This window comes from Lipotes vexillifer, unplaced genomic scaffold (genome assembly GCF_000442215.2).
Source record: "Lipotes vexillifer unplaced genomic scaffold, Lipotes_vexillifer_v1.1 scaffold1319, whole genome shotgun sequence".
Classification (NCBI taxonomy): Eukaryota; Metazoa; Chordata; class Mammalia; order Artiodactyla; family Lipotidae; genus Lipotes; species Lipotes vexillifer.
The window spans coordinates 6,529-29,657 of NW_006779997.1; the positions used below are offsets into that span (position 1 = coordinate 6,529).

The 23,129-nt window shown below is 37.4% G+C and overlaps 1 protein-coding gene across 1 annotated transcript in view; it reads right to left on the reverse strand.

The window, feature by feature from the left end:
- The window catches only part of CFAP44 (cilia and flagella associated protein 44), a gene marked incomplete at its 3' end in the record, with an annotated part of 117,712 nt that overhangs the window by 3,794 nt on the left and 90,789 nt on the right, over positions 1–23,129 (reverse strand). The window contains exons 25-31 of the mRNA XM_007453147.1: positions 22,350–22,850; positions 16,038–16,241; positions 14,865–15,060; positions 6,862–6,972; positions 5,200–5,330; positions 3,802–3,918; positions 2,718–2,919 (exon numbers count right to left, since the gene is read on the reverse strand). Of these exons, the coding sequence (XP_007453209.1) occupies positions 2,718–2,919; positions 3,802–3,918; positions 5,200–5,330; positions 6,862–6,972; positions 14,865–15,060; positions 16,038–16,241; positions 22,350–22,850 (1,462 nt within the window). The remainder of the gene's footprint in view (positions 1–2,717; positions 2,920–3,801; positions 3,919–5,199; positions 5,331–6,861; positions 6,973–14,864; positions 15,061–16,037; positions 16,242–22,349; positions 22,851–23,129) is intronic.

Genomic DNA, 23,129 nt, shown 5'->3' on the forward strand with positions numbered 1-23,129 from the left:
TGCATCGGCAGGCGGACTCTCAACCACTGCGCCACCAGGGAAGCCCCAGGGAGGGTTATTTATTTCTATTCTACGTGAGTGGCGCCCCATGGACTTGTGTCGTGCAGTGGCCATGATAATCAGTGATGCAAATGAAATGACTGGATTATTTGCACATGTGTGGCTAGCCTGTGGCTGCCTGCTTGGCCTCCCTCAGTAAGAACCTTGACTTCCCCCAGCTAGCCCCATATAACAGGGTGCCCTCTCCCAAGGCAGCCTCATGTACTAGGACATGGACTCTGGTCCTTGCCCTTCCCACTGTGGAGCCAGCCTAACAACACCCTTCTCCTGACTCAGGCCAGCTAGTGTTCCCTGGGGACATAAAGGCTTCTGGAACACTCCCCATCCTCTGTCCCCATGGCTGCAAGCTGTGCTCTCCTTGAAAAGGAGAGAACTTACCTCCCCACCCCATGTTCTAGACTCTCCTCGTCTCCCCCATTGGGTCTAGGGATGGAGGCAGGCAACAGTGAGTGACTGTGGTGTTTCTCATCACTGGTAAGCATTTGTTCTCTGAGATACAGGAAAGGAACCCACTCCTAGCTTCACCTTCAGAATTTGGAGATCAGTCTTTAACCAGACTCACAACTTGCTTTCAGAAAACGGACCGGGGATAGGAGAACTGAAAGTCACTGAATAAAACTTGAACCACATGGGACATTTTTTTTTTTTTTTAATTTCAACTAACATTCCAGAAATGTGAATACTTCATTTCACCTTCACACATTTTTCCAAAATGCGAAGTTACTCAGATGGAAATAAGCTGCTTTCCTCATTTTCATACTAGTTTGTTCCTTGGTTTGACAAATAGTATTTCCAAATATAAACAACCTTCACAGGCTACAGAAGCCAAAGGAATGTGAAGTACGTGAGAAACACCGGGGCCTCAAGGTTTATACCTGAGAAAACTCTATGTCTCAAATAAGTGTTATTCAAACACAGAGTCCTAACATGTATTTTAAAATTTTATAATCCAGCCACCCATGAGGGTAGAACCATCATCACTCATTGGAAACTGACCTCTACAAATCCAAGCAACTTGGATTGACTGACCACTATATTCTTCCCATTATTTTTCTTTTTCAAATTTTCTTTTTAAAAATATTATTCAGTTGTGGTAAAATACACATAACAAATAACAAAATACCATTTTGATCTTTTTAAAGTGTACAGGTATGTGGCATTAAGGTAGATGCTATTATAGTATTGGGATTCTTGTTATTAAAGTTGGAATACTTCATCACTTACACACATGTTCCATATATCAAATATTCAAAAGGTATTTTAAAAGAATTGTCTTTACTCCATACATCTTATACTATACACCTCAATTCCATCTGAATTAAGAACGTAAATGTGAGGAACACTAATAGAAGAAACGATAGAAAAATATCTTTGTGACCTCAAAATAGGAAAGGATTTCTTAAGACACACACACACACACACACACACACACAATGAACAAACTATAAATAGAGTGATAAAATTAATTATACTGAGATTTTTAAATGTCTGTATCCCCAAAAGATACACTAAATAAAGTAAAAAGGTGAGACACATATTAGAAAAGATTCGAAGTGAATGTAATGGACAAAGAAAGACATAAAATATAGGAAAAAACTCCCTACAATCAATAAGTAAAATAAAAAAAAAACAGAAGTAAAAAAATGGGCAAAGTGTATGACAGGCAAGAAAAGTAAACACAAATACACAGCAAATAAGCTATGTGAAGACATTCAACCTCAAGGACTTCAGGAAACAGTGAAATACAATTTTAACATCTATGAGGTTGTCAGAAATATGAAAGTCTAACAGTATTAATTAAGTATTAAGTTGATTAGACTATGGAGCCCAGGAAATTCTCACACTGCCAAGGGCGAGAAAAGGGTACAGCCACTTTGGAGGGCAACCTGACAATACCCAGGAGAGCGGAAAATGCACACACCCCCACCTCTCACCCAGAGCCCCCAGTCCTGGGGACTCACCTCCTTCCACACATGCATAGGGAGACATGTCCAAGATGGTTCACTGTAACACTGCCTGTAATCATGAAAAATTACAAGTACCCTAAATATCCATCCACAGGAGACTGAAGAAAAACTCTTTTATAGTCCTACAGTGGAATATTGTAGTACCAGTTAAAATGAGTAATTATCTGTAGCAATACGGATTACTCTCAAAAACTGGTTTAATAAAGTGAACTGCAAAATGATAGGAATAATATTATATTACAGTTAAAAACATACAAAGGCACTTTGTATACTGTGTGTGGATACATCCATATGTATACAGACGTGCCTGGTGGTTGATTCTGGGGAAGGAGAGAGCAGAACAGTATTATAAAGAGAAGGGCCTTCAGTTGTATCTTCAACGCTTTATTTCTTAAGCTTGCTAGTGGGTACAGGGGCTATTGCTGTATTATTCTATAATTTATTATACATAAAACCTTACAAAATTGCGAGAAACTTTTTCTATGACAAAATATTTATCCTTTTAAAACAGGAGAATGACCTTTTGATAGAATCAGGAGAGAGAGTAAGTGGGAAGATGGGAAGGTGTTATTTCCTCTCATTGGTTCCGATCTGTGATGACCTACTGTTTTCAGAGTTGGAGATGGTCACTTGACAGTTCCCTCTCTAATCAATAAATATCGCTAAATAAGCCACGGGCTTAATACTCACTCTGTATAGTTTTGGCCATCTCTCTCTTCTCTCGGATGAGCTGTTTACGCCTCTCCCGGCATTCTTTGTTAAGTTTTTGCTGCTGGGAATTTTCCTCGTGGAGCTGGACAATTCGTTCTTGCAGTCGTCTCAAGGAGCGGTTCGAAAAGACCAAAGTTCCAGAAAGATCACTAGGTATTTCTCCGAATACCACATACTCTATCTACAAAAGCAAGACAAAACAGAAATCAAAATAGACAAAGATCAAGCTAAATTTAAGGTCATGGAAAGCATAAGGGAAACACTTCTTTCTCTGTCCCTTGTCACCACTGAGTGAGGTAAAAGCAGGAAGCCACTTTCAAATAGAAGTCACATTATGTCCCTCTGGGACAGCACTTCTTTCCAAAAAGACCATGCTTGATATCTACTGCATAAGGATGGAACGGACATTTCAGGGTTGGCATATTAGGCAGATTGCTACAGATAGCTAATCCTGTTTGGGTCAGGTTAAACAGGATGTATGTAAGGCTGACCTTAGGTTTTTCTTCTAACATACAGCTTTCTCTATTTACGTGACAAAACATGATATGATGGGCCTTCGCTGATATGATCTCTGCATTTTAATGTAAGTTGTAGTTTGAGCGGGATATAGAGATGAACAAAGAGAGGGAAAAAAGAGAAAGAATATTTTCCTTTTATCTTAACCTCCCTCACTAACAAGTAGAGATTAAGTGAAGCTACTTCTTGCATCATTAGTTCATGTCTACTTAAAGATGGTGTGAAAAGTGACATGTGTCCAAGAGCCAACATTTCAACCTCCAAGCCATTCCCTTAAGTCATAGGCTTCTCATTTCTTCAGACTTGAAATGATTCAACTTTCAAAGTGATAATGGACCACAGGGAAGTATACATGTTTTCATATTATGCTTTTATAACAATCTCAGAAGGGGTAAGAAAAGTTGGGGTGTCATTCTACAGGTAGATTTCTCAGCCAAGGACTGCACTTCTCCCCGCCTAGTGGCCCATGAATTTTTCTCTGGAAAAGCCTGAGTGTCATATGGCTTTCCTGCTCAGACAGGGTGGGGCAACCTCTCAGACCCGTCACCTGGTGGAGCTTGAGAGGAATCACAACCAGCAGCTCATTCAACCGCTGCTGCTTCTCACGTTGATAAGCCTCCAGGGCCTCCTCTGCCATGTTCAGATTAGTTGCCACAATCTTTACCTGTGGAAAGCCCCATGTGTGAGATGTTGAAAAGATTCACTGAATATATACCCGAGGTGGTAAATGAAGCCTTTCTGGGAGGAAGCAAAAGCATGACCTGGATCTGCTTTGTTGGGCTGTGATTAAACGGACGATCCCAGTCTGCAGCCCAGCAATATATATTATTCTCTTCCTGCTAAGTCATGATCCACACCACTTTTTCAATTGTTCCAATGACCCCTGAGTTGTATAGGTTTTGTTAATGAAAACTCAGAAGACTTGTCCCCATCTCCCTTTTGTTTTCTGCAGTAAAAGCATCTCTCAGGGCTTCCCTGGTGGTGCAGTGGTTGAGAGTCCGCCTGCCGATGCAGGGGACACGGGTTCGTGCCCCGGTCTGGGAAGATCCCACATGCTGTGGAGCGGCTGGGCCCGAGAGCCATGGCCGCTGAGCCTGCGCGTCTGGAGTCTGTGCTCCACAACAGGAGAGGCCACAGCAATGAGAGGCCCGCGTACCGCAAAAAAAAAAAAAAAAGCATCTCTCAGCATGGAATGTCTTTGTCAGGATGGTTCAAATCTCATTTGGTCATAATGACATCAATAAACTAGAGAAAAAAGCCCTTCAAAGTAATGAAACTACTAACTACAGTATTTCTAAAGCACATATCTTCATCTCCTAAAATACTTGAAAGTTTTCCAAATCATTTCCTTGTTCAAGAGGAGAAGCAATCTATCAAAACTATTTCTGAATATGAGTCAAGTGATGCTGCTCTAGGAAAGAGTACCTAAGAGGGAAACTGAGCAGATACAGCAGAAAAATCACTATAATTGTACCAGAAGTTTAGCTTAGTGGCCTCCCACACGGAATGCATACACCCCCGAATGTCAAAGTCATCTACTGGGGTCTGGAAAGAAGTTTCAATTTCTATTTATTTTTATTTTATTCTTGTTAATTTCTGTTTTTGCAAATGTTTCATAATACATAAAATATATTAGTTCATGTATATAATTTATAAATAAATATACATTTATTGTGGGAATATGTGCTCCACAATTTTTTTACTTATAGAAGTATGTAATCCAAAAAGTTTGGAGGCCAATGATTTAGATAAAGAAAGTCCCAGTCATTAAAAGAGCAATGGCCCCTCAACCACAACTGTAAATGGATATAACATGGGAAATGTCTGTTCTCTTACAAGAAGTCCTAACTCATGCCATTGCTATGAAATAGCAATATTATAGCTGCAAGGAGGTGTAGCTTGTTGGGAGAGGATGAACAGACCTGAGAAGGGCAGACCAACATACTTTTTTGGACAATGTATCATATTCCTTTCTGAGGTTATCGATCATTTTCTTTTCTTCAACTAAGGCCTCTTCAATGTCTAGCCTTTTCTCTCGAAGTTGAAGGGCCAATTCAAAGAGACCCTTATCACAATCTGAAAAGACAGTCAAAACAGTAAAGCAGCCCCATTTCTTAGGGAATGTAGTAATACAGTAAGTGTGGACTTTGGAGCTTCAGAATTATTAATGTCCATCTACTCCAGCAAGGTTCCATCATACTTAGGGCTCCAGGTAGAAATTATTCTGGGTAGAAATTATTAATGGTATTAATAATCATGATAGTGGTTATGATACTAGTATTGATGTTCTGAGCAGTGCTCTGAGCCAGGCTTGGTGCTGGGTCCTTTATGTACCTTATCTCATTCGAGGCTCACAGGCCCTGCAAGGTAGAGACTGTTGTTCCCATTTCATAGGTCATGACCACCCAACCACCGTTAAGTCTCAGAGAGGTCACACAGCTGATATGTGACAGAATGGGATTCAAGTACAGTACCTCTGTATTAATTTCCACTATATCACACTGACAGCCATATTTATCCACTGAGTAACTGATAAAGAATGTGAAAATATAATGGATCACTACAGTGGAATTTAGGAACCATAGCTCCATCCCAAGTTCTACCACTAAACTAACTGTGAGCCTTTGTTCAAGCCGTTTAATCCTGCTATAAAATAACAAGTTGCACTACAAGATTTTCTAGCTTTCTTCCACTCATAAATATGACTTTAAGGAGATTCTTATTTTCAAAATCAAAACAAGGGGCTTCCCTGGTGGCACAGTGGTTGAGAGTCCGCCTGCCAATGCAGGGGACACGGGTTCGTGCCCCGGTCCAGGAAGATCCCACATGCCGTGGAGCAGCTAGGCCCGTGAGCCACGGCCGCTGAGCCTGTGCGTCCAGAGCCTGTGCTCCGCAACGGGAGAGGCCACAACAGTGAGAGGCCCGCGTACTACCAAAAAAAAAACAAAAACAAAAAAAACAAATCAAAACAAGATTTAAACTTTATTTGACTTTAAAATTTGATTTATAATTGATATGAAATACCTAGGAAAATAATTTCACATCAAGAAGAAATAGTTTTCCTACTGAGCCATTCATGTATTGAGCCTGTAAGAATATTGGTCTGGACTATAAGAACATTGGACTGTAAGAATATTTCAGACTGGTTTCACCAGTGAAAACAGTGAATATAAATTGCCAAGCATCTCCAGGAAACGTAAAAATTGCCCTTACAAAACAGGTTTGAAATATGAAAACTGAATGATTTGGCAAAAAGGAAGAGCTTTATAAAAATATACTTAAATATATATTTTTATATATACACACACATCTATAAATCTTCTGTTTCTCTACAAAATGAAACTATGCATAATTTATGACTCTGAATCAACTAGAGATTGTCTGCAGATTATTTAATTGGGTACTCATAAATAGCTGCCTCAAGAAACAGAAAATTAATTGTCCAGAGAGCCCCAAAGAGTATTCATTAGACTATACTTCATACATATTAAGCCATCCTTTCCTTAAATATCATTATGAGACAATCGAGAACCAATAAAAGGGAATTTTTGGTATTATCAATCCATAGTCACACGTAACAGAGAATGCATGGTTTTATCCCACTTACTTGCTGGGCAGATAGAATCATCAAAAACCTCATCTTCAGATCCAGACTCATCCTCATCACTCTCCAAGCTGGATTCTTCTTCACTTGATTCATCACTTTCTTCATCTTCATCTAAGGAGAGAGGGAAACATTGTTAATAAGCAGAGAAGTTCCTGTGTTAAGACTTTAAAAATAAATCATTTTTCAATGAGTTAGTTACTAGGGAAACAACAGGTAAATAAGGAAATTATTCCGTATTTTTAGAAGAATTTAAAGTGGTTACGGATACAGAGACCACAAACTCAAATGCCTGCAGAAGGTTGTGCAATTAATTTCAATGCATTGAGTCAGAGAGGCTGCCAAGCTGCTTATGCCGTGACCCACCTAACACACGCTTGGTTATACAGTCCACAATTCCTAAATCACAGTGCTCTGAAAACAGAGAAGATTTTTCATAACTTCTCTGAACCGAAGTAATACCATTTATAATCTTCACTTAACCTACTTAGTGTGAATATTCATGTCTTGCTGCAGAAGTATTACGATGTTTAATTTAGAGATTCTGCACCAAACCCTGCTGGGGGTGTTGGTTGACAAAGACTCTCGCCTTTAACCAAACTTGAGTCAGGCTCCTCTGAGTCCTCTGACTAGTCCTTGACCTTGAACTAAATGGGCTCTGTCCTGAGCCCATTTAGTTCAGTTTTAGCAAGAGTCCTGCTGAGTAATTCCCCACCCTTGATAGCTGGTCAAATTCCTTATTCCCTACCCTCAATATCTTATCACTCTGGCCTGCCTTCAACAGAAACCCTGTTAGGTCAGTTTAGCAAAGAATTACCCTACCTCTTAGTAATTTTCTATCAACTAACCCTGACCGTGCTCCTTGGCTATAAATCTCCACTTGCCTTGTATTCAGAGTTGAGCTGATCCCTCCCCTACTACAAAATCCCATTATAGTGATCCCCCCCTGAATAAAGTCTGCCTTATTCTTAACAAGTGTCATGAATGATTTTTTTCCTTTAACAATGTCATATTTAATATCTTTTATAAAATTTTTTGAATACTAAAAAATTGAATACTAAAATACATCTGCTCCCAAGAGTTTTGGATAAGGAATTGTAGACCTCCCCGACTCAACTCTAACTCCATTTTCTTTTCAAACACCTTGAGCCCATGTGTGAACAATTGGCAATTTCTATTATATGGAACATCAAAAAATAGAGAGAAGAAGTGAACCTTATACTCACTAGAAGATTTGTTAAATTAAAATGTCTCAGAACTTCCCTGGTGGCACAGTGGTTAAGAATCCGCCTGCCAATGCATGGGGCATGGGTTTGAGCCCTGGTCCAGGATAGTCCCACATGCCGCGGAGCAACTAAGCCTGTGCGCCACAACTACTGAGACTGCACTGTAGAGCCCGCGAGCCACAACTACTGAAGCCCACGTGCCTAGAGCCCGTGCTCCGCAACAAGAGAAGCCACCGCAATTCGAAACCCACACACCGCAACAAAGAGTAGCCCCCACTCACCACAACTAGAGAAAGCCTGTACCCAGGAACAAAGACCCAATGCAGCCAAAAATAAATAAATAAATAAATAAATAAACAAATAAAATTAAAATGTCTCTTAAAATGACTACAAGTGATCTGTACCACCTTATGAAATAAATCAGCAAAGTTTAAAATTAGGCTTTAAAATTCTTACATAGATTTCTGTTTCCAAGAAAATGAAGCAGATCTACTTCCCCTATTCCTCCCACTAAATACAGCCCAAACCCCTGGACATTATATGTAAAACAAACACAAGAAAACTCTGAGAAGTGGGAAGAAGGCGGCAGACCTACTAATGCACGTCTAACCCTGAGGAACAACACTGTGGTGAGTTCCTTGGGCCGTTTTTTTTTTGACCTGTATCTCAGAGGTGGAGAAGACTAAGAAACCTGAAACACCAACAGGTGCAGATAAAGAAAGACCCAACCAGAACCTGCTCTCTCTAGCCAAATGACCTCACTATGTTGTCAGTAGAGATTCTGTGGGGAGCTGGGACTCCCATCTGCACACAACAATAGTAAGGAGATCTCCCTTCCCTTGGGTGAAAAAAGAGGCTGAGTACCTCCACCTGGCAGTAAGGAGGATGCACCCACTCCTTCCTCTGGCAGAACAGTGTTAGAGAAAGCCAAGTAAACCAGAAGATTTAAATAAGATACGGAATCTCATACATAATATGAATGTCTCCAGCTCTCAACTGAAAGTCATGCATCATACCAAGAACCAAGAATATCTCCAACTGAATGAGAAACGACAACCAATGAATGTTAACACTAAGATGACAGAAATGTTAGAATTATCTGACAAAGTACTTTAAACAGGCCAGATAAAAATGCTTCAATGAGCAATTATGAACACACTTGAAGCAAATGAAAAAATACAATGCCTCAAAGAAATAGTCTCAGCCTATTTGTTTATATAAAGAAGAACTAAATGGAAATTTTAGAACTGAAAAGTACAATAATTAGAATAGAAACTAATGGATGGGTTCAACAGCAGAATGGAGGGGACAGAGAAATGAATCAGTGAACTTGAAGGTAGAAGAGTAGAAAGTAGCCAATTTGAACAACAGAGAGAAAACAAACTGGAGAAACAAACAGAACCCAAACCCCAGAGCCTCAGGGACCTATGGGACCATAATGAAAGGTCTAACATTCATGCCATCAGAGTCCCATGAAGGAGTGAGGAAAAGAGGGGGGGTCTTTAAAAGGACTTGAAGAAACAATGGCTGAAAACTTCTCAAATTTGGCAAAGGACATAAACCTAGGGATAAGTTGAATGAATTCCAAAGAGGATAAATCCAAAACAAATCTACACTAAGACTCATCACAGTCAAACTTCTGAAAACTAAAGAGAAAAAAATCTTGAAGGCAAACAGAGAAAAGGGGATAAGCAATTTGAATATCAGAGGGTTTCTCATCAGAAACTAAATAGTTTCTGGTCTTCCTTCTGGAGACCAGAAGGAATTGGCACAATGTTTTTCAAATGCTGAAAGAAAAGAAATGCCAACCCACAATCCTATACCCAGTGAAAATGTCTTTCAGAAAAAGAGGAGAAATCAAGACATACTCAAATTATAGGAAAATTTTAAAAATTGCCGCTAGTATACCTGCCCTAAAAGAATGGATAAAAGAAATTCTTTACACAGAAGGGAAATTATTTTTTAAAACAGGAAACTTGGAACAGAAACATGGATAAATACAATAGGCTTTCCTCCTCCAAGTGTTTAAATTATGTTTGATAATTGAAGCAAAAATTATAACATTGTCTGATATGTTTCTAGATGTATGTAGAGGAAATATTTAAGACAACCATATTATAAATAGGGAAGATAAAGAGATGTAAAGGTAGGCGAGGATTCTATACTTGATTTAAACTGGTAAAATGATGACACTGGTGGACTGGGATAAATTATGTATATATAATGTATCAATAATATATAGAGCAACCACTAAAAAGAGTATACAAAGAGATACATTACAAAGTGCTAGAGAAAATTAAAATGGAATTCTAAAAACAATGTTCAAGTAACCCACAGGAAGGTAGGAAAAAGAACAAACACAGAAAACGGAGAATAAGAACAAATAAAAAATAAAATGGCAGACTTAAGCCCTAATATATCAAATGTAAGTGGTTCAATATACCAATTAGAAGACAGAGTGGATGAAAAACATTATTTGACCATATGCTGTCTATCAGAAATTCATTTCTAATATAATTATATAGTCAGGTTGAAATTAAAAGGAGGGGAAAGGCATATTATGCAACTATTAATCAAAACAAAGCAGGACTGGCTATACTAATATAAGATAAATAGACTTCAGAGCAAAGAAAATTACCCAAGACAGAAAAAGACCTTATATAATGATAAAAGTGTCAATCCATCAAGAAGACATAGCAATATTAAATGTGTATTCATAAAACAAGAGAGCTGCAAAATGTGTGAAGCAAAAACTGACAAAAATGAAAGGAGAAATAGACAAATCCATGATTATATTTGGAGACTTCAACACCCCCTCTCTCAACATTTGATGCAAAAACTATACAGAAAATCGGCAAGGATATAGAAGACCTGAACAGTATCATCAACCAGTAGAATCTAACTAACAGTAAAAAATCACTTCACACAAAACAGCACAATATACATTCTTTGCAAGTGCCCACAGAACATACACCAAGATTGACCGTATGTCAGACCATAAAACAAATCTCAACAAATATAAAAGAACTGAAATCATACAAAGTGTGTTCTCTGACCACAACGGAATCAAACTAGAACTCGATAACAGGAAAATCTCAAAACACTTGGACCTACACAACACACTTGTATATAATCGATGGGACCCAGAAGTCAGAATGTAAATTTTAAAACTACATTGACCTGAATGGAAATGAAAACGCACTGAAAATTTGTGGAATACAGCTAAAGCAGTGCTGAAAGAGAAATTATAGTACTAAACTAGAAAAGAGGAAAAATTCTCAAGTCAATGATTTAAGCTCCCACCTCAAAACCTAAAAACAGGAGTACAAAATAAACCCAAAGCAAGCTGAAGGAAGCTAATAGTAAAGATAATAAATCAATAAAATTGAAAGCAGAAAAATAATAGAGAAAATCACTTATACAAAGAGCTGATCTGTTCTCAAAAAGATCAATTGAATTGACAAACCTCTAGCAAGACTGAAAAAAAAATAGGAAGAAACAACTTACCAGTATCGAGAATGCAACAGGTGATATTACTACAGACGCTGCAGATACTAAAAGGATAACAAGGAAATACAATGAACATCTCTATGCATATAAATGTGCTAACTTAGGTGAAATAGACCAATTCCACAAAAAATACAAATTACCACAACTCACCCAATATAAAATAGATAATTTGAATAGTTCTGTAACTATTAAGAACACTGAAATTCTAATTTTAAAACTACCTTGAAGAAATTCATTGGCCCAAATAGTTTCACTGGAGAACTTTACCAAACATTTATAAAGAATTGCCATAAATTCTTTACAATATCTTCCAGAAAAATCAAAAAGGAGAGAAGACTTCCCAATTCACATTTTGAAGCTATTATTCTCCTGATACTAAAACCGAATAAATATAGTACAAAAACAGTACAATGATCCTCATGAATATAGACATAAAATTTCTTAACAAAATATTAGCAAGTAGAATTCAGCAATATAGAAAAAGAACTTTACATCACACCAAGGGAGATTTATTTCAGAAATGCTAGTCTGATCTGGTAATCAGTAATCAGCCAATATAATCCACCATCTTAACGGGCTAAAGAAAAAAAAAAAATCACATAATTGTCAATGCAGTAAAGCATCTGATAAAATTCAATACCCATTCATGATAAAAATTCATGAAAAACAGGAACAGAGGGGAACTTCCTGAACTTGATAAAGACTATCTATGAAACACAGGTGTTTCTTAATGGTACAGGTAGCATACTTAATGGTGAAAGATTGAATGCTTTCCCCCTAAAATTGGACTAAGGCAAGGATATCAGCTCTGAGAACTCTATTTCAAGATAGTACTGGATGTTCTAACCAGTGCAATAAGGCAATAAAAGGTAATTGGCATACCGACCAGAAGTAAATAAAACTGTCCCTTTTTACAGATAGAAATTCCCAAGGAATCAATCAAAAAGCCCTAAAACTAATAAGCAAGGTTATAAGATATAAGATAAACATCTAAAAAGCAATTATATTTCTATATACTAGTATGAATATGTAGACACCAAGATTAAAAGCAATATACCTTTTAAAATTACTCAAAAAAAAGGGAAATACTTTGGTGTAAATCTAACAAAACAGGAACTTGAATTGTATGTTAAAAACACAATGCTGATGACAAATCAAAGCTTCACATAAATACATACTATGTTCATGCATTGGAAGACTCAACACAGTAAAGATGCAAATTCTCCCCAGATTGACATAGTAGTTTAACACAATTGCTATCAAAATTCCCACAAGATTTTTTGTAGGTTGAGAAAAAAATTCTAAAATATGGAAATATATAGGAGCTGGAATAGCTAAAACAATTTTGAAAAAGAATAATAAACTGGGAGAATTTAGTCTACCTGATTTCAGAACTCAATAGCTACTATAATCAAGACTATAGTATTGGTGGAGAGATAGACACATAAATCAATAGAAGAGAATAGAAAACCCAGATATAGAACCACACAAATAGGCCCAAATGATCTTTGACAAAGATCAAAAGCAGTTCAATGGAAGAGAGACAGCCTTTTCAACAAATGGTGCTAGAACAACTGGAGACTCCTAGGAGAAAAAAAAACCTTGACCAAAGTCTCACATCTTATACAAAAATTAACTCCAAATGGATCATGGACTTAAATGTAAAATGTAAAATGATAAAACTTTTAGAAAAAAATAGGAGAAAATCTTTAGGACCTAGGGGTAGGCAAAGAGTTCTCAGACTTGACCCCATAACAAGATCCAAAAAGGGAAAAACTCAAGATATACAAACAGCTCATACAACTCAACAACAAAAAATAACCCAATCAAAAATGGGCAGGAGACCTAAATAGACATTTCTCCAAAGAAGAAATACAAAGGGCCAATAGGCACATGAAAAGATGCTCAACATCACTAATTATTAGAGAAATGCAAATCAAAAACTACAATGAGGTATCACCTCATACCAGTCAGAATGGCCATCATTAAAAATATATAAATAACAAACGCTGGAGAGGGTGTGGAGAAAAAGGAACTCTCCTACACTCTCGGTGAGAATGTAAGTTGGTACAGCCACTATGAGAATAGTATGGAGGTTCCTCAGAAAACTAAAAACAGAATTACCATATGATCCGGCAATCCCACTCCTGGGCATATATTCAGACAAAACTCTAATCCAGAAAGATACATGCACCCCTATGTTCATAGCAGCACTATTCACAATAGCCAAGACATGGAAACAACCTAAATGTCCATCAACAGATGAATGGCATAAGGAGATGTGGTACATATATACAATGGAATACTACTCAGCCATAAAAAAGAACGAAATAATGCCATCTGCAGCAACATGGATGATCATACTAAGTGAACTCAGAAAGAGAAAGACAAATACCATATGCTATCACTTACATGTGGAATCTAAAATATGACACAAATGAACCTACCTACAAAACAGAAACAGAAACAGACTCACAGACATAGAGAACAGCCTTGTAGTTGCCAAGAGGGAGGGGGATGGGGGCAAGATGGAGTGGGAGGTTGGGGTTAGCAGATGTAAGCTATTATATATGGAACAGATAAACAACAAGGTCATACTGTATAGCACAGGGAATGATATTCAGTATCCTATGATAAACCATAATGGAAAAGAATATAAAAAAGTGTATATATGTGTATAACTGAGTCACTTTGCTGTACAGCAGAAATTAACACAACATTGTAAATCAATTATACTTCAATTTAAAAGAAGAAAACAAATTTTAAGGGAAAAATTGACAAATTGGACATTGACAAAATTCAAAACTATTGCTCTGCAAACTCTGTTAAGGGAATGAAAAGACAAGCTATAGACCAGGAGAAAATATTTGCAAACCACATATCTGACAAAGGACTAGTAGGTGTAATATGTAAAGAACTCTCAAAACTCAACAGTACCAAAGCAAACAATCCTATTCAAACATGGGCAAAAGACATGAAGAGACATTTTACCAAAGATATACAGGTGGCAAATAAACATATGAAAAGATGTGCTTGTTAAATGAAACTATCCTATGATATCTTATACCAGATACACACAGACACAGACACAGACACACAATCCAGATGGTTAGAGACCTAAAGGTTTATATCCTCTCATCTGTAACCCCATAGTGCCTCTACATTGTCTATGTTGTAGTGAAATAAAAGGGTGTACTATTTTCCTTAGTTATTTCTCTATTTCATGCTAATGAGAAAAAAATATGATCATACGTAAAAAGAAAGACAAACCAGCATCTCCTTCAACCTTCTTTTTCTTCACCCGCTTAATCCTCTTCTTTAGTACCTTCATGAGAAAGTTAGCAAATTTATTGTTTTCTCCAAGGGCTGCTTGGAAACCAGCATAGAGTGCCTTTTCTTGGTCCTGGACCTTGGCGACTTCATTCTTTTTCTCTTCCATCTCTTTAAGAGTTTCATTTATTTTCCACTAAACGAACAAAAAACAACAACAAATGATAAATAAAATATTTCTGATAAACCAGGTTCAGAGAACAATGTACATTACAATGTAAGGTTACAGCCTACAAACATTTTTTAAGCTTCTTAATAGAAGTTTACACTTCTGATGTTTCTGAATGCAGAGTCATTCATTTATTTGATTAAAATTTTATAATTCTTTTGTAAAAATCAGTTAAGTTCAGAATCAGATAAGATCGATTCTTTGATGTTTAACTTCCTCAAGAAATTAAATTAGGTAAATTGAAATTTTTACTGATATGTGGATATCAGCTAGTATTATTCCATGTGTGGTCTCAAAAAAGTTTTTTTTCATATCAATACAAGATAACTAAAACAAAAAGGCACATCTTATTGAAACTGATATACCTAAAAACTGACGTCACTACTGAGTATGTATTATCTAATACAATCCTTCTTCTTTTAAGACAAAGATAGATGGTCTAATTAGTCTCCTTAAATTTAACATATATGTAACAAATAAACTTAATTTCCTGGGCTATTCAATTATTTATTACTCTGAAACTAGCTATAATATTTAAGAAATCTACCAACTTCTTTTCCAAGTACGTTCATTCATAAGGATAATATATAATCAAAACTCAACTTCACATGATAGCTACTGACAACAAAGACAGACTTTTAATTTTGAAATCCATAGGTAAACTAAACATAAGGTTCACTTTTGAAAAATTCATTCTCCTACCTTACAAAATATCAGATCAAATTCATTAAAAAGTATGATTCACTTCTCCCTGAGCATGGCTACCAAAAACAGAGAGCAAACAGGAATAATGGGGAAAAGGAGGAGGAAGAGAAGACAAGAAAGAGATGTGGTCTAGAACAAGGGGGGAAATTAAGTTGAGAAGAAGAAAGAAAAGAAGAATCAAGTCCCCTCCATAACTAAGGCTGTAGCCAGCTAGCACTCTTCTGCCTGCCCATTCATACTTGCATGTCTTGTTCCTCTTTGTCTAATGAATTAACACGCTCTTGAAGTATGTTCTCCTGTTTCTCAAAATTCTTCAGGAGAAGCATTTCTTGAAATAATGTGACATGGTGCAGGTCAGATAATTTCATCTGAGTATCTAGTTTCAGTTTCTGATGTCTCAGGAGACGGAGTTCTGCATCAAAAGTGACAATCAGTTCTTTGATCTGAGGTGGAAAAAGATTTGAGGGTATGTTAGAAGTTTAAAACAGGTACATGCATTTTTTAAACTATCCAACAATACTGATTTGTTCGGGTAAAAGCATTTTCTTATTATGCCCTTATTATGGATGGAGAATTACAAGGGTGGGTGGGTGAGGCACACAGGTGTGTATACAGTCTCTTAATTGATGTACATTTAATACCATTGATGAACTGGTTTATTAAGTGGTAGGTATTCTGTAACTGCAGTCCTTTGAGCTGTTTCTTCACCATTGATTAAGCCATTGATCAAGAATGTCCTTCTTGGGGCTTCCCTGGTGGTGCAGGTGGTTGAGAGTCCGCCTGCCGATGCAGGGGACACGGGTTCGTGCCCTGTTCCAGGAAGATCCCACATGACGCGGAGCGGCTGGGCCCGTGAGCCATGGCCGCTGAGCCTGCACGTCCGGAGCCTGTGCTCCGCAACGGGAGAGGCCACAACAGTGAGAGGCCCGTGTACCACAAAAAAAAAAAGAAAAAAAGAATGTCCTTCTTGCTGGTTTAAATCAGAGACTGTGAGCTCTTTGTGGGTAGTATTGTGTCTGTCTCCACTCTATCCCCATGGTATCTCTACACCGCCCTTCACACAGTAAGCACTAAAAAAATATTTTCCTCACCTTCTTATTTTGAAAAGTTTCAAATCTACAGAACAGTAAATATTTTTAAACAGATAAATATAATTGTGGAGCCACAAGAAACCTGTACAATCTTCTTGGTTTATTTACAGATGAAGAAATTGAGACTAAAAGTGACTTCCCTGAGATCAAATTTGTTACAGAGCTTGGATAAGAACCCAAATATCGGGCTTCCCTGGTGGCACAGTGGTTGAGAATCTGCCTGCCAATGCAGGGGACACGGGTTCGAGCCCTGGTCCGGGAAGATCCCACATGCCGCAAAGCAACTAGGCCCGTGAGGCACAACTACTGAGCCTGTGCTTCTGGAGCCTGTGCTCCACAACAAGAGAGGCTGCGATAGTGAGAGGCCCACGCACCACGATGAAGAGTGGCCCCCGCTTGCCGCAAGTAGAGAAAGCCCTCGCACAGAAACGAAGACCCAACACAGGCAAGAATTAAAATAAAAAATAAAAATAGAAAAATAAAAAAAGAACCCAAATATCTCATGTCCTGGTCTAGACTTTATTCCACTGCAATTTCAAGTGATTTTAAATCCTCAGTTTTACTTTGATTTTGACACAGCGTCTCCCTTGCCCCATCCCAAAGGAGATGAAGAGATCAACAGAGAGCCCAAAGGGCTGATTCTCCCAATGAAACGAGTACACCAGGAAAAAGACAAACCATTCCATGTTTTTCATTAGGCTGTACTTGAATGGGGAGCCTCGACTATCAAATGCCTGTGATGAGTGAGGGCTCAGCCTGGGGCTGAGAAAGAGGAAGGTATCTGTGGGTTTGGGGTCTGTAAAACTTCTGGAGAATTTCAGAGAGCTAACAAGCAAAAACAAAAAATCCCAACAAACCAAGGAGAAGAAAAATTAAACTTTTAATGTATGACTGTAGACTAAGTGGGTTCCACTTTAATGCTTGTTCAACAAATTTGAATTATTTTTAAATTTCTTTGGAGGAAGCACTTTTTTTTTTCAGTGCAACACCATTCTGCAACTATACCACATAGGTGTCCAAGGTTGTAAGGGTTATGCTTGTTTTATTCTCACTACCCCTCAGAGCCTATAAGCTTTATAGGATAGAGAATGTGTATGACTTGACAATTGTTTCATCCCTACTACCTAGCTAGCACTGTTTCTGCACACAGAATGTCCAATAAATATTTGTAAAATTAATAGTTAAAATTAAACCAATCAAAACTTTTTACTGAATATCTACTATATGTCTGGCATTGTCCTAGACACTTCAGGGGAATCCTAGAATTGTATCTAATGAAACAGAGACTAAAAGAAAATTGAAAAAAAATAAAAGAAACTAAAGCTGGTTCTTTGAAAAGATAAACAAAATTGATAAACCTTTATCCAAACTCACCAAGAAAAAAAGGCAGAGGGCCCAAACGAATAAAATCAGAAATGAAAAAGGGAAGTTAAAACTGACACCACAGAAATACAAAAGGTCATAGGAGACTACTACTAACAGCTATATAACAACAAAATGGACAACCTAGAAGAAATGGACAAATTCTTAGAAATGTACAATCTCCCAAAAACGAAAACAGGAAGAAATAGAAAATTGAACAGACCAATTACCAGTACTGAAATTGAATCAGTGATTTTAAAAACTCCCAACAAACAAAAGTCCAGGACCAGATCGCTTCACAGATGAATTCTACCAAACATTTAGAGAAGTGTTAACAGCTATCCTTCTAAAACTATTCCAAAAAAAACTGCAGAGGAAGGAACACTTCCAAACTCATTCTATGAGTCCAGTATCACCCTGATACCAAAACCAGGCAAAGATATCACACAAAAAAGAACATTACAGGCCAATGTCACTGATGAACATACATGCAAAAGTCCTTAACAAAATATTAGCAAACTGATTCCAACAATACATTAAATAAGCATACAGTATGATCAAGTGGGATTTCTTCCAAGGATGCAAGGATAATTCAATATCCACAAATCAATGTGATACACCACATTAACAAATTGAAAAATAAAAAACATGATTATCTCAATAGATGCAGAAAAACTTTTGACAAAATTCAACATCCATTTACGATAAAAACTCTCCAGAAAGTGAGCATAGAGGGAACATACCTCAGCATAATAAAGGCCATATATGACAAACCCATAGCTAACACATTACTGACTGGGGGATTTTTGCAGAAACTAACGCCTGTGGCCATAATATGCCTCTGGTCAAAAATGTGTTAAAGGTGAAAAGCGAAAAGCATTTCCCCTAAGATCAGGAAGAGGACAAGGATGCCCACCCTTGCCACTTTTATTCAACATAGTATTGGAAGTCCTACCCACAGCAGTCAGACAAGAAAAAGAAATAAAAGGAATCCAAATTGGAAAAGAAGAAGCAAAACTGTCCTTGTTTGCAGATGACATGATACTATGCCTAGAAAATCCTAAAGACACCACCAGAAAACTACTAGAGCTCATCAACAAATTTAGTAAAGTTGCAGGATACAAAATTAATATACAGAAATCTGTTTCATTTCTATACACTAACAAGGAACTAGCAGAAAGAGCAATTAAGGAAACAATCCTATTTACCATCACATTAAAAAGAATTAAATACCTAGAAATAAATCTACCTAGGGAGGTAAAAGACCTATACTCAGAAAACTATAAAAAACTAATAAAAGAAATTGAAGATCACACAAACAGATGGCAAGATATACTGTGTTCTTGGATTGGAAGAATCAATATTGTTAAAATTACCATACTACCCAAGGCAGTCTATAGATTCAATGCAATCCCTATCAAAATACCAATAGCATTTTTCACAGAACTAGAACAAAAAAATTTTTGTGTGAAAACACAAAAGACCTCAAATAGCCAAAATAATCTCAAGTAAGAAAAACGGAGCTGAAGGAATTATGCTCCTTGACTTCAAGACCATACTACAAAGCTACAATGATCAAAACAGTATGATACTGGCACAAAAACAGACACATCAATCAGTGAAACAGAATAGAGAGCCCAGAAATAAACTCATTCACCTATGGTCAATTAATCTATGACAAAGGAGACAAAAATATACAATGGAGAAAAGACAGCCCCTTCAATAAGTGGTTCTGGGAAAACAGGACAGCTACATGTAAAAGAATAAACTTAGAACATCCTCTAACACCATACACAAAAATAAACTCAAAATGGATTAAAGACCTAAATCTAAGGCTGGGAAACCATAAAGTTCCTGGAGGAAAACATAAGCAGAACATTCTTTGACATAAATCGTAGCAATATTTTTTTGGATCTGTCTCCTAAAGCAAACAAAAGCAAAAATAAACAAATGGGACCTAATTAAACTTAAAAGCTTTCAGACAGCAAAGGGAACCATCAACAAAATGAAAAGACAATCTACTGAATGGGAGAAAATATTGGCAAGTGATATGACTGACAAGGGGTTAATATCCAACATATATAAACAGCTCATACAATTCAACATCAAAAAACAAACAATCTGATTAAAAAATGGGCAGAAGACCTGAATAGACATTTTTCCAAAGAAGAAACGCAGGTGGCCAAAAGGAACATGAAAAGATGCTCAACATAGCCAATCATTAGAGAAATGCAAATCAAAACCACAATGAGATAATCACCTCACACCTGTCAGAATGGCTATGATTAAAAGACACACACACACACACACACACACACACACACACACACACACACACAAATAACAAATTTTGGTGAGAATGTGGAGAAAAGGGAACACTCACACACTGTTGTTGGGAATGTAAATTGGTGTAGCCCTGTGGAAAACAGTAGGGAGGTTTCTCAAAAAACTAAAAATAGAACTACCCTATGACCCAGCAATTCCACTCCTGGGCTTATATCCAAAAAAAACAAAAACACTAATTCAAAAAGATATGTGCACCCCAATGTTCATAGCAGCGTTATTTACAAGATATTGTGAAGATATGGAAGCAACCTAGGTGTCCATCAACAGATGAATGGAAAAATATGTGGTACATATATACAATGGAATATTACTCAGCCATAAAAAAGAATGAAAATTTGCCATTTGCAACAACATGGATGGACCTGGGGGATATTTTGGGTAGTGAAATAAGTCATCCAGGTTAAGACAAATATTGTATGTTAGCAGTTATATGTGGAATCTAAAAAAAATAAAAGTAGTGAATATAACAAAAAAGAAAGAGACTCACAGATATAGAGAACAAACTAGTGGTTACCAGTGGGGAGAGGGAAGGAGGGAGGAACAATATAAGGGTAGGGGATTAACAGGTACAAAGTATTATGTATAAAATAAGCTGCAATGAGCTAACACACCATTGTAAAGCAATTATATTCCAATAAACGTGTTAAAAAAAAAGCTACAATGATATATGTACAACACAGTATATTTTATAATAACTACAAATGGAGTATAACCTTTAAAAATTGTAGATCACTATATTATACATGTGTAGCATGTAATACTGTACATCAACTATACTTCAATTAAAAATTGTATAATTTGTAAGACAAAACTAACACATATAAAACAGCAAGAAAAATAAGTGCAAAACCTAAGATGCTGATTATAAGTGCAAATGGAGTTTAGAAGAAAGGAGAGTATGTAGTGTGGGCAGAAGATTCTGGAGAGGGTTTGGAAGTGAGCTGAGTTCTGAATGATGACAACTTTGGAAGAAGTCACTGTAGGTAGAAGGAAATAGCAAAGAAAAAAGCACAGATATGAAACTCAGAAGTGGGGTGGTAAGTGGGGAGAAACAGAAAGAGTGAGAAAACAGCGCTGGAAGAAGTAGAGATAATGGGTGAAGAATAAGTTTGGGGAGTAACAGGTGCTGCTTTCAGACACACTGAGGAAGGGGACTCTATACGGCTGGCAGGAGGGAAATTCCATCTAGGAAAGGACCTTTTCCTTCCATATTCAGAGCACCTCGTGCACACAACTGGCCCCAGCCTGGTCCTGATTTTCCTACAGATAAAAATATTTGCCATTCCAGCTCCAGAACAATTCTGAAGCTAGTCATTACCATGAACTCTCACTAAAGTGAGCAAATCACACATTAGAGAAAGAGCAAGGGGTGAAAAGCAGAGGTGCCCCATTTTCACCGGAAGGTTTTTAGTTATGCTCCATGCGTCATCTGAAGGCTGCTTCATCACTTCTCCTTTACCATGACTTTAGCTAGATACCAATTAACATGGATTTGCCCTTAATTCTTAGCTTTTCAGAAAGAAAAAAGTTGAAAAGCTCCAAAGTTCTGAGCAGAGCACAATGATTTTCAGAAGACCAGGGATGGGGAGAAAGCCAAGCCATCAGTGAGTTGTGGGCTGGTCAGGGTTTGGGGGAGATTAAGGTAGAGAAATTAAAAATAATTTTAATTATTTTCAATTAAATTATAATTTAATTTTAATTATCCTGCTCTTCTCTCTTTCAGCTTTAAATAAGCAGAGTCTCATTTCTTACCCTGTTGATCAAATACTGTTGCATGTGCAAGTGTTTAATCTCATCCCTCTTCATAATCTCCAGCTCCACTTCAGTTGGATCTGTTCTTTCAAATTCCATGAACTTCGGAATATCTAGATTGAATACTGATGCTTTCGACGATCTAGACAATGAATCACGTGTCGTCAAATCCCCATCCTTTCCAGAAGAGAGTGTGAGGAAGCTTCCAGCTGAGCCTGCAGATGCTGCCTGTTCAACTTGAGGGGCCGTTTCAGCCTGATTTTTCATCTGCTGCCGCTTAAAAGCTAGGAGGGTTTCCTCATCATACTGAAATCTCTTTTCTGGAAATTCTTCTGGGTATATCTGAGGGATTTGGGGAATGGGGATGTGCTTGGATACATGAAGAGTCAACTGAATGTTCTTCAGTTCTTGTACCAGGCACTGTATTTCCTCGATGACAGCCACTTTAAGGTCTCGAAGAGAGACAATGCACTTGTTCATGTGCATTTTCTTTGCATAGGCCTGATAAAAAGAACAGGAAGAAAGCAAAATGACAACCTGATCACAAAGGGCAGCTTGAAATACAATTTGCTTTTGTCCCTTGACTGGAATGCCTAGCAAAAATTCAAGATAAAAATTTATCCGATCATTCCTGTTCGCTACTAAGTTATTTTCTCTAGTTTTTAGGCTTTTCCCCATTTCACCTCTCCATAAGGGGAAGACAGTCTGGATGTGACCTCTGGTGTCCCCCAGCTGGCTTCTAGGGCTGAGTTCCCCCATTCTCCTTCCACCACTCAATGG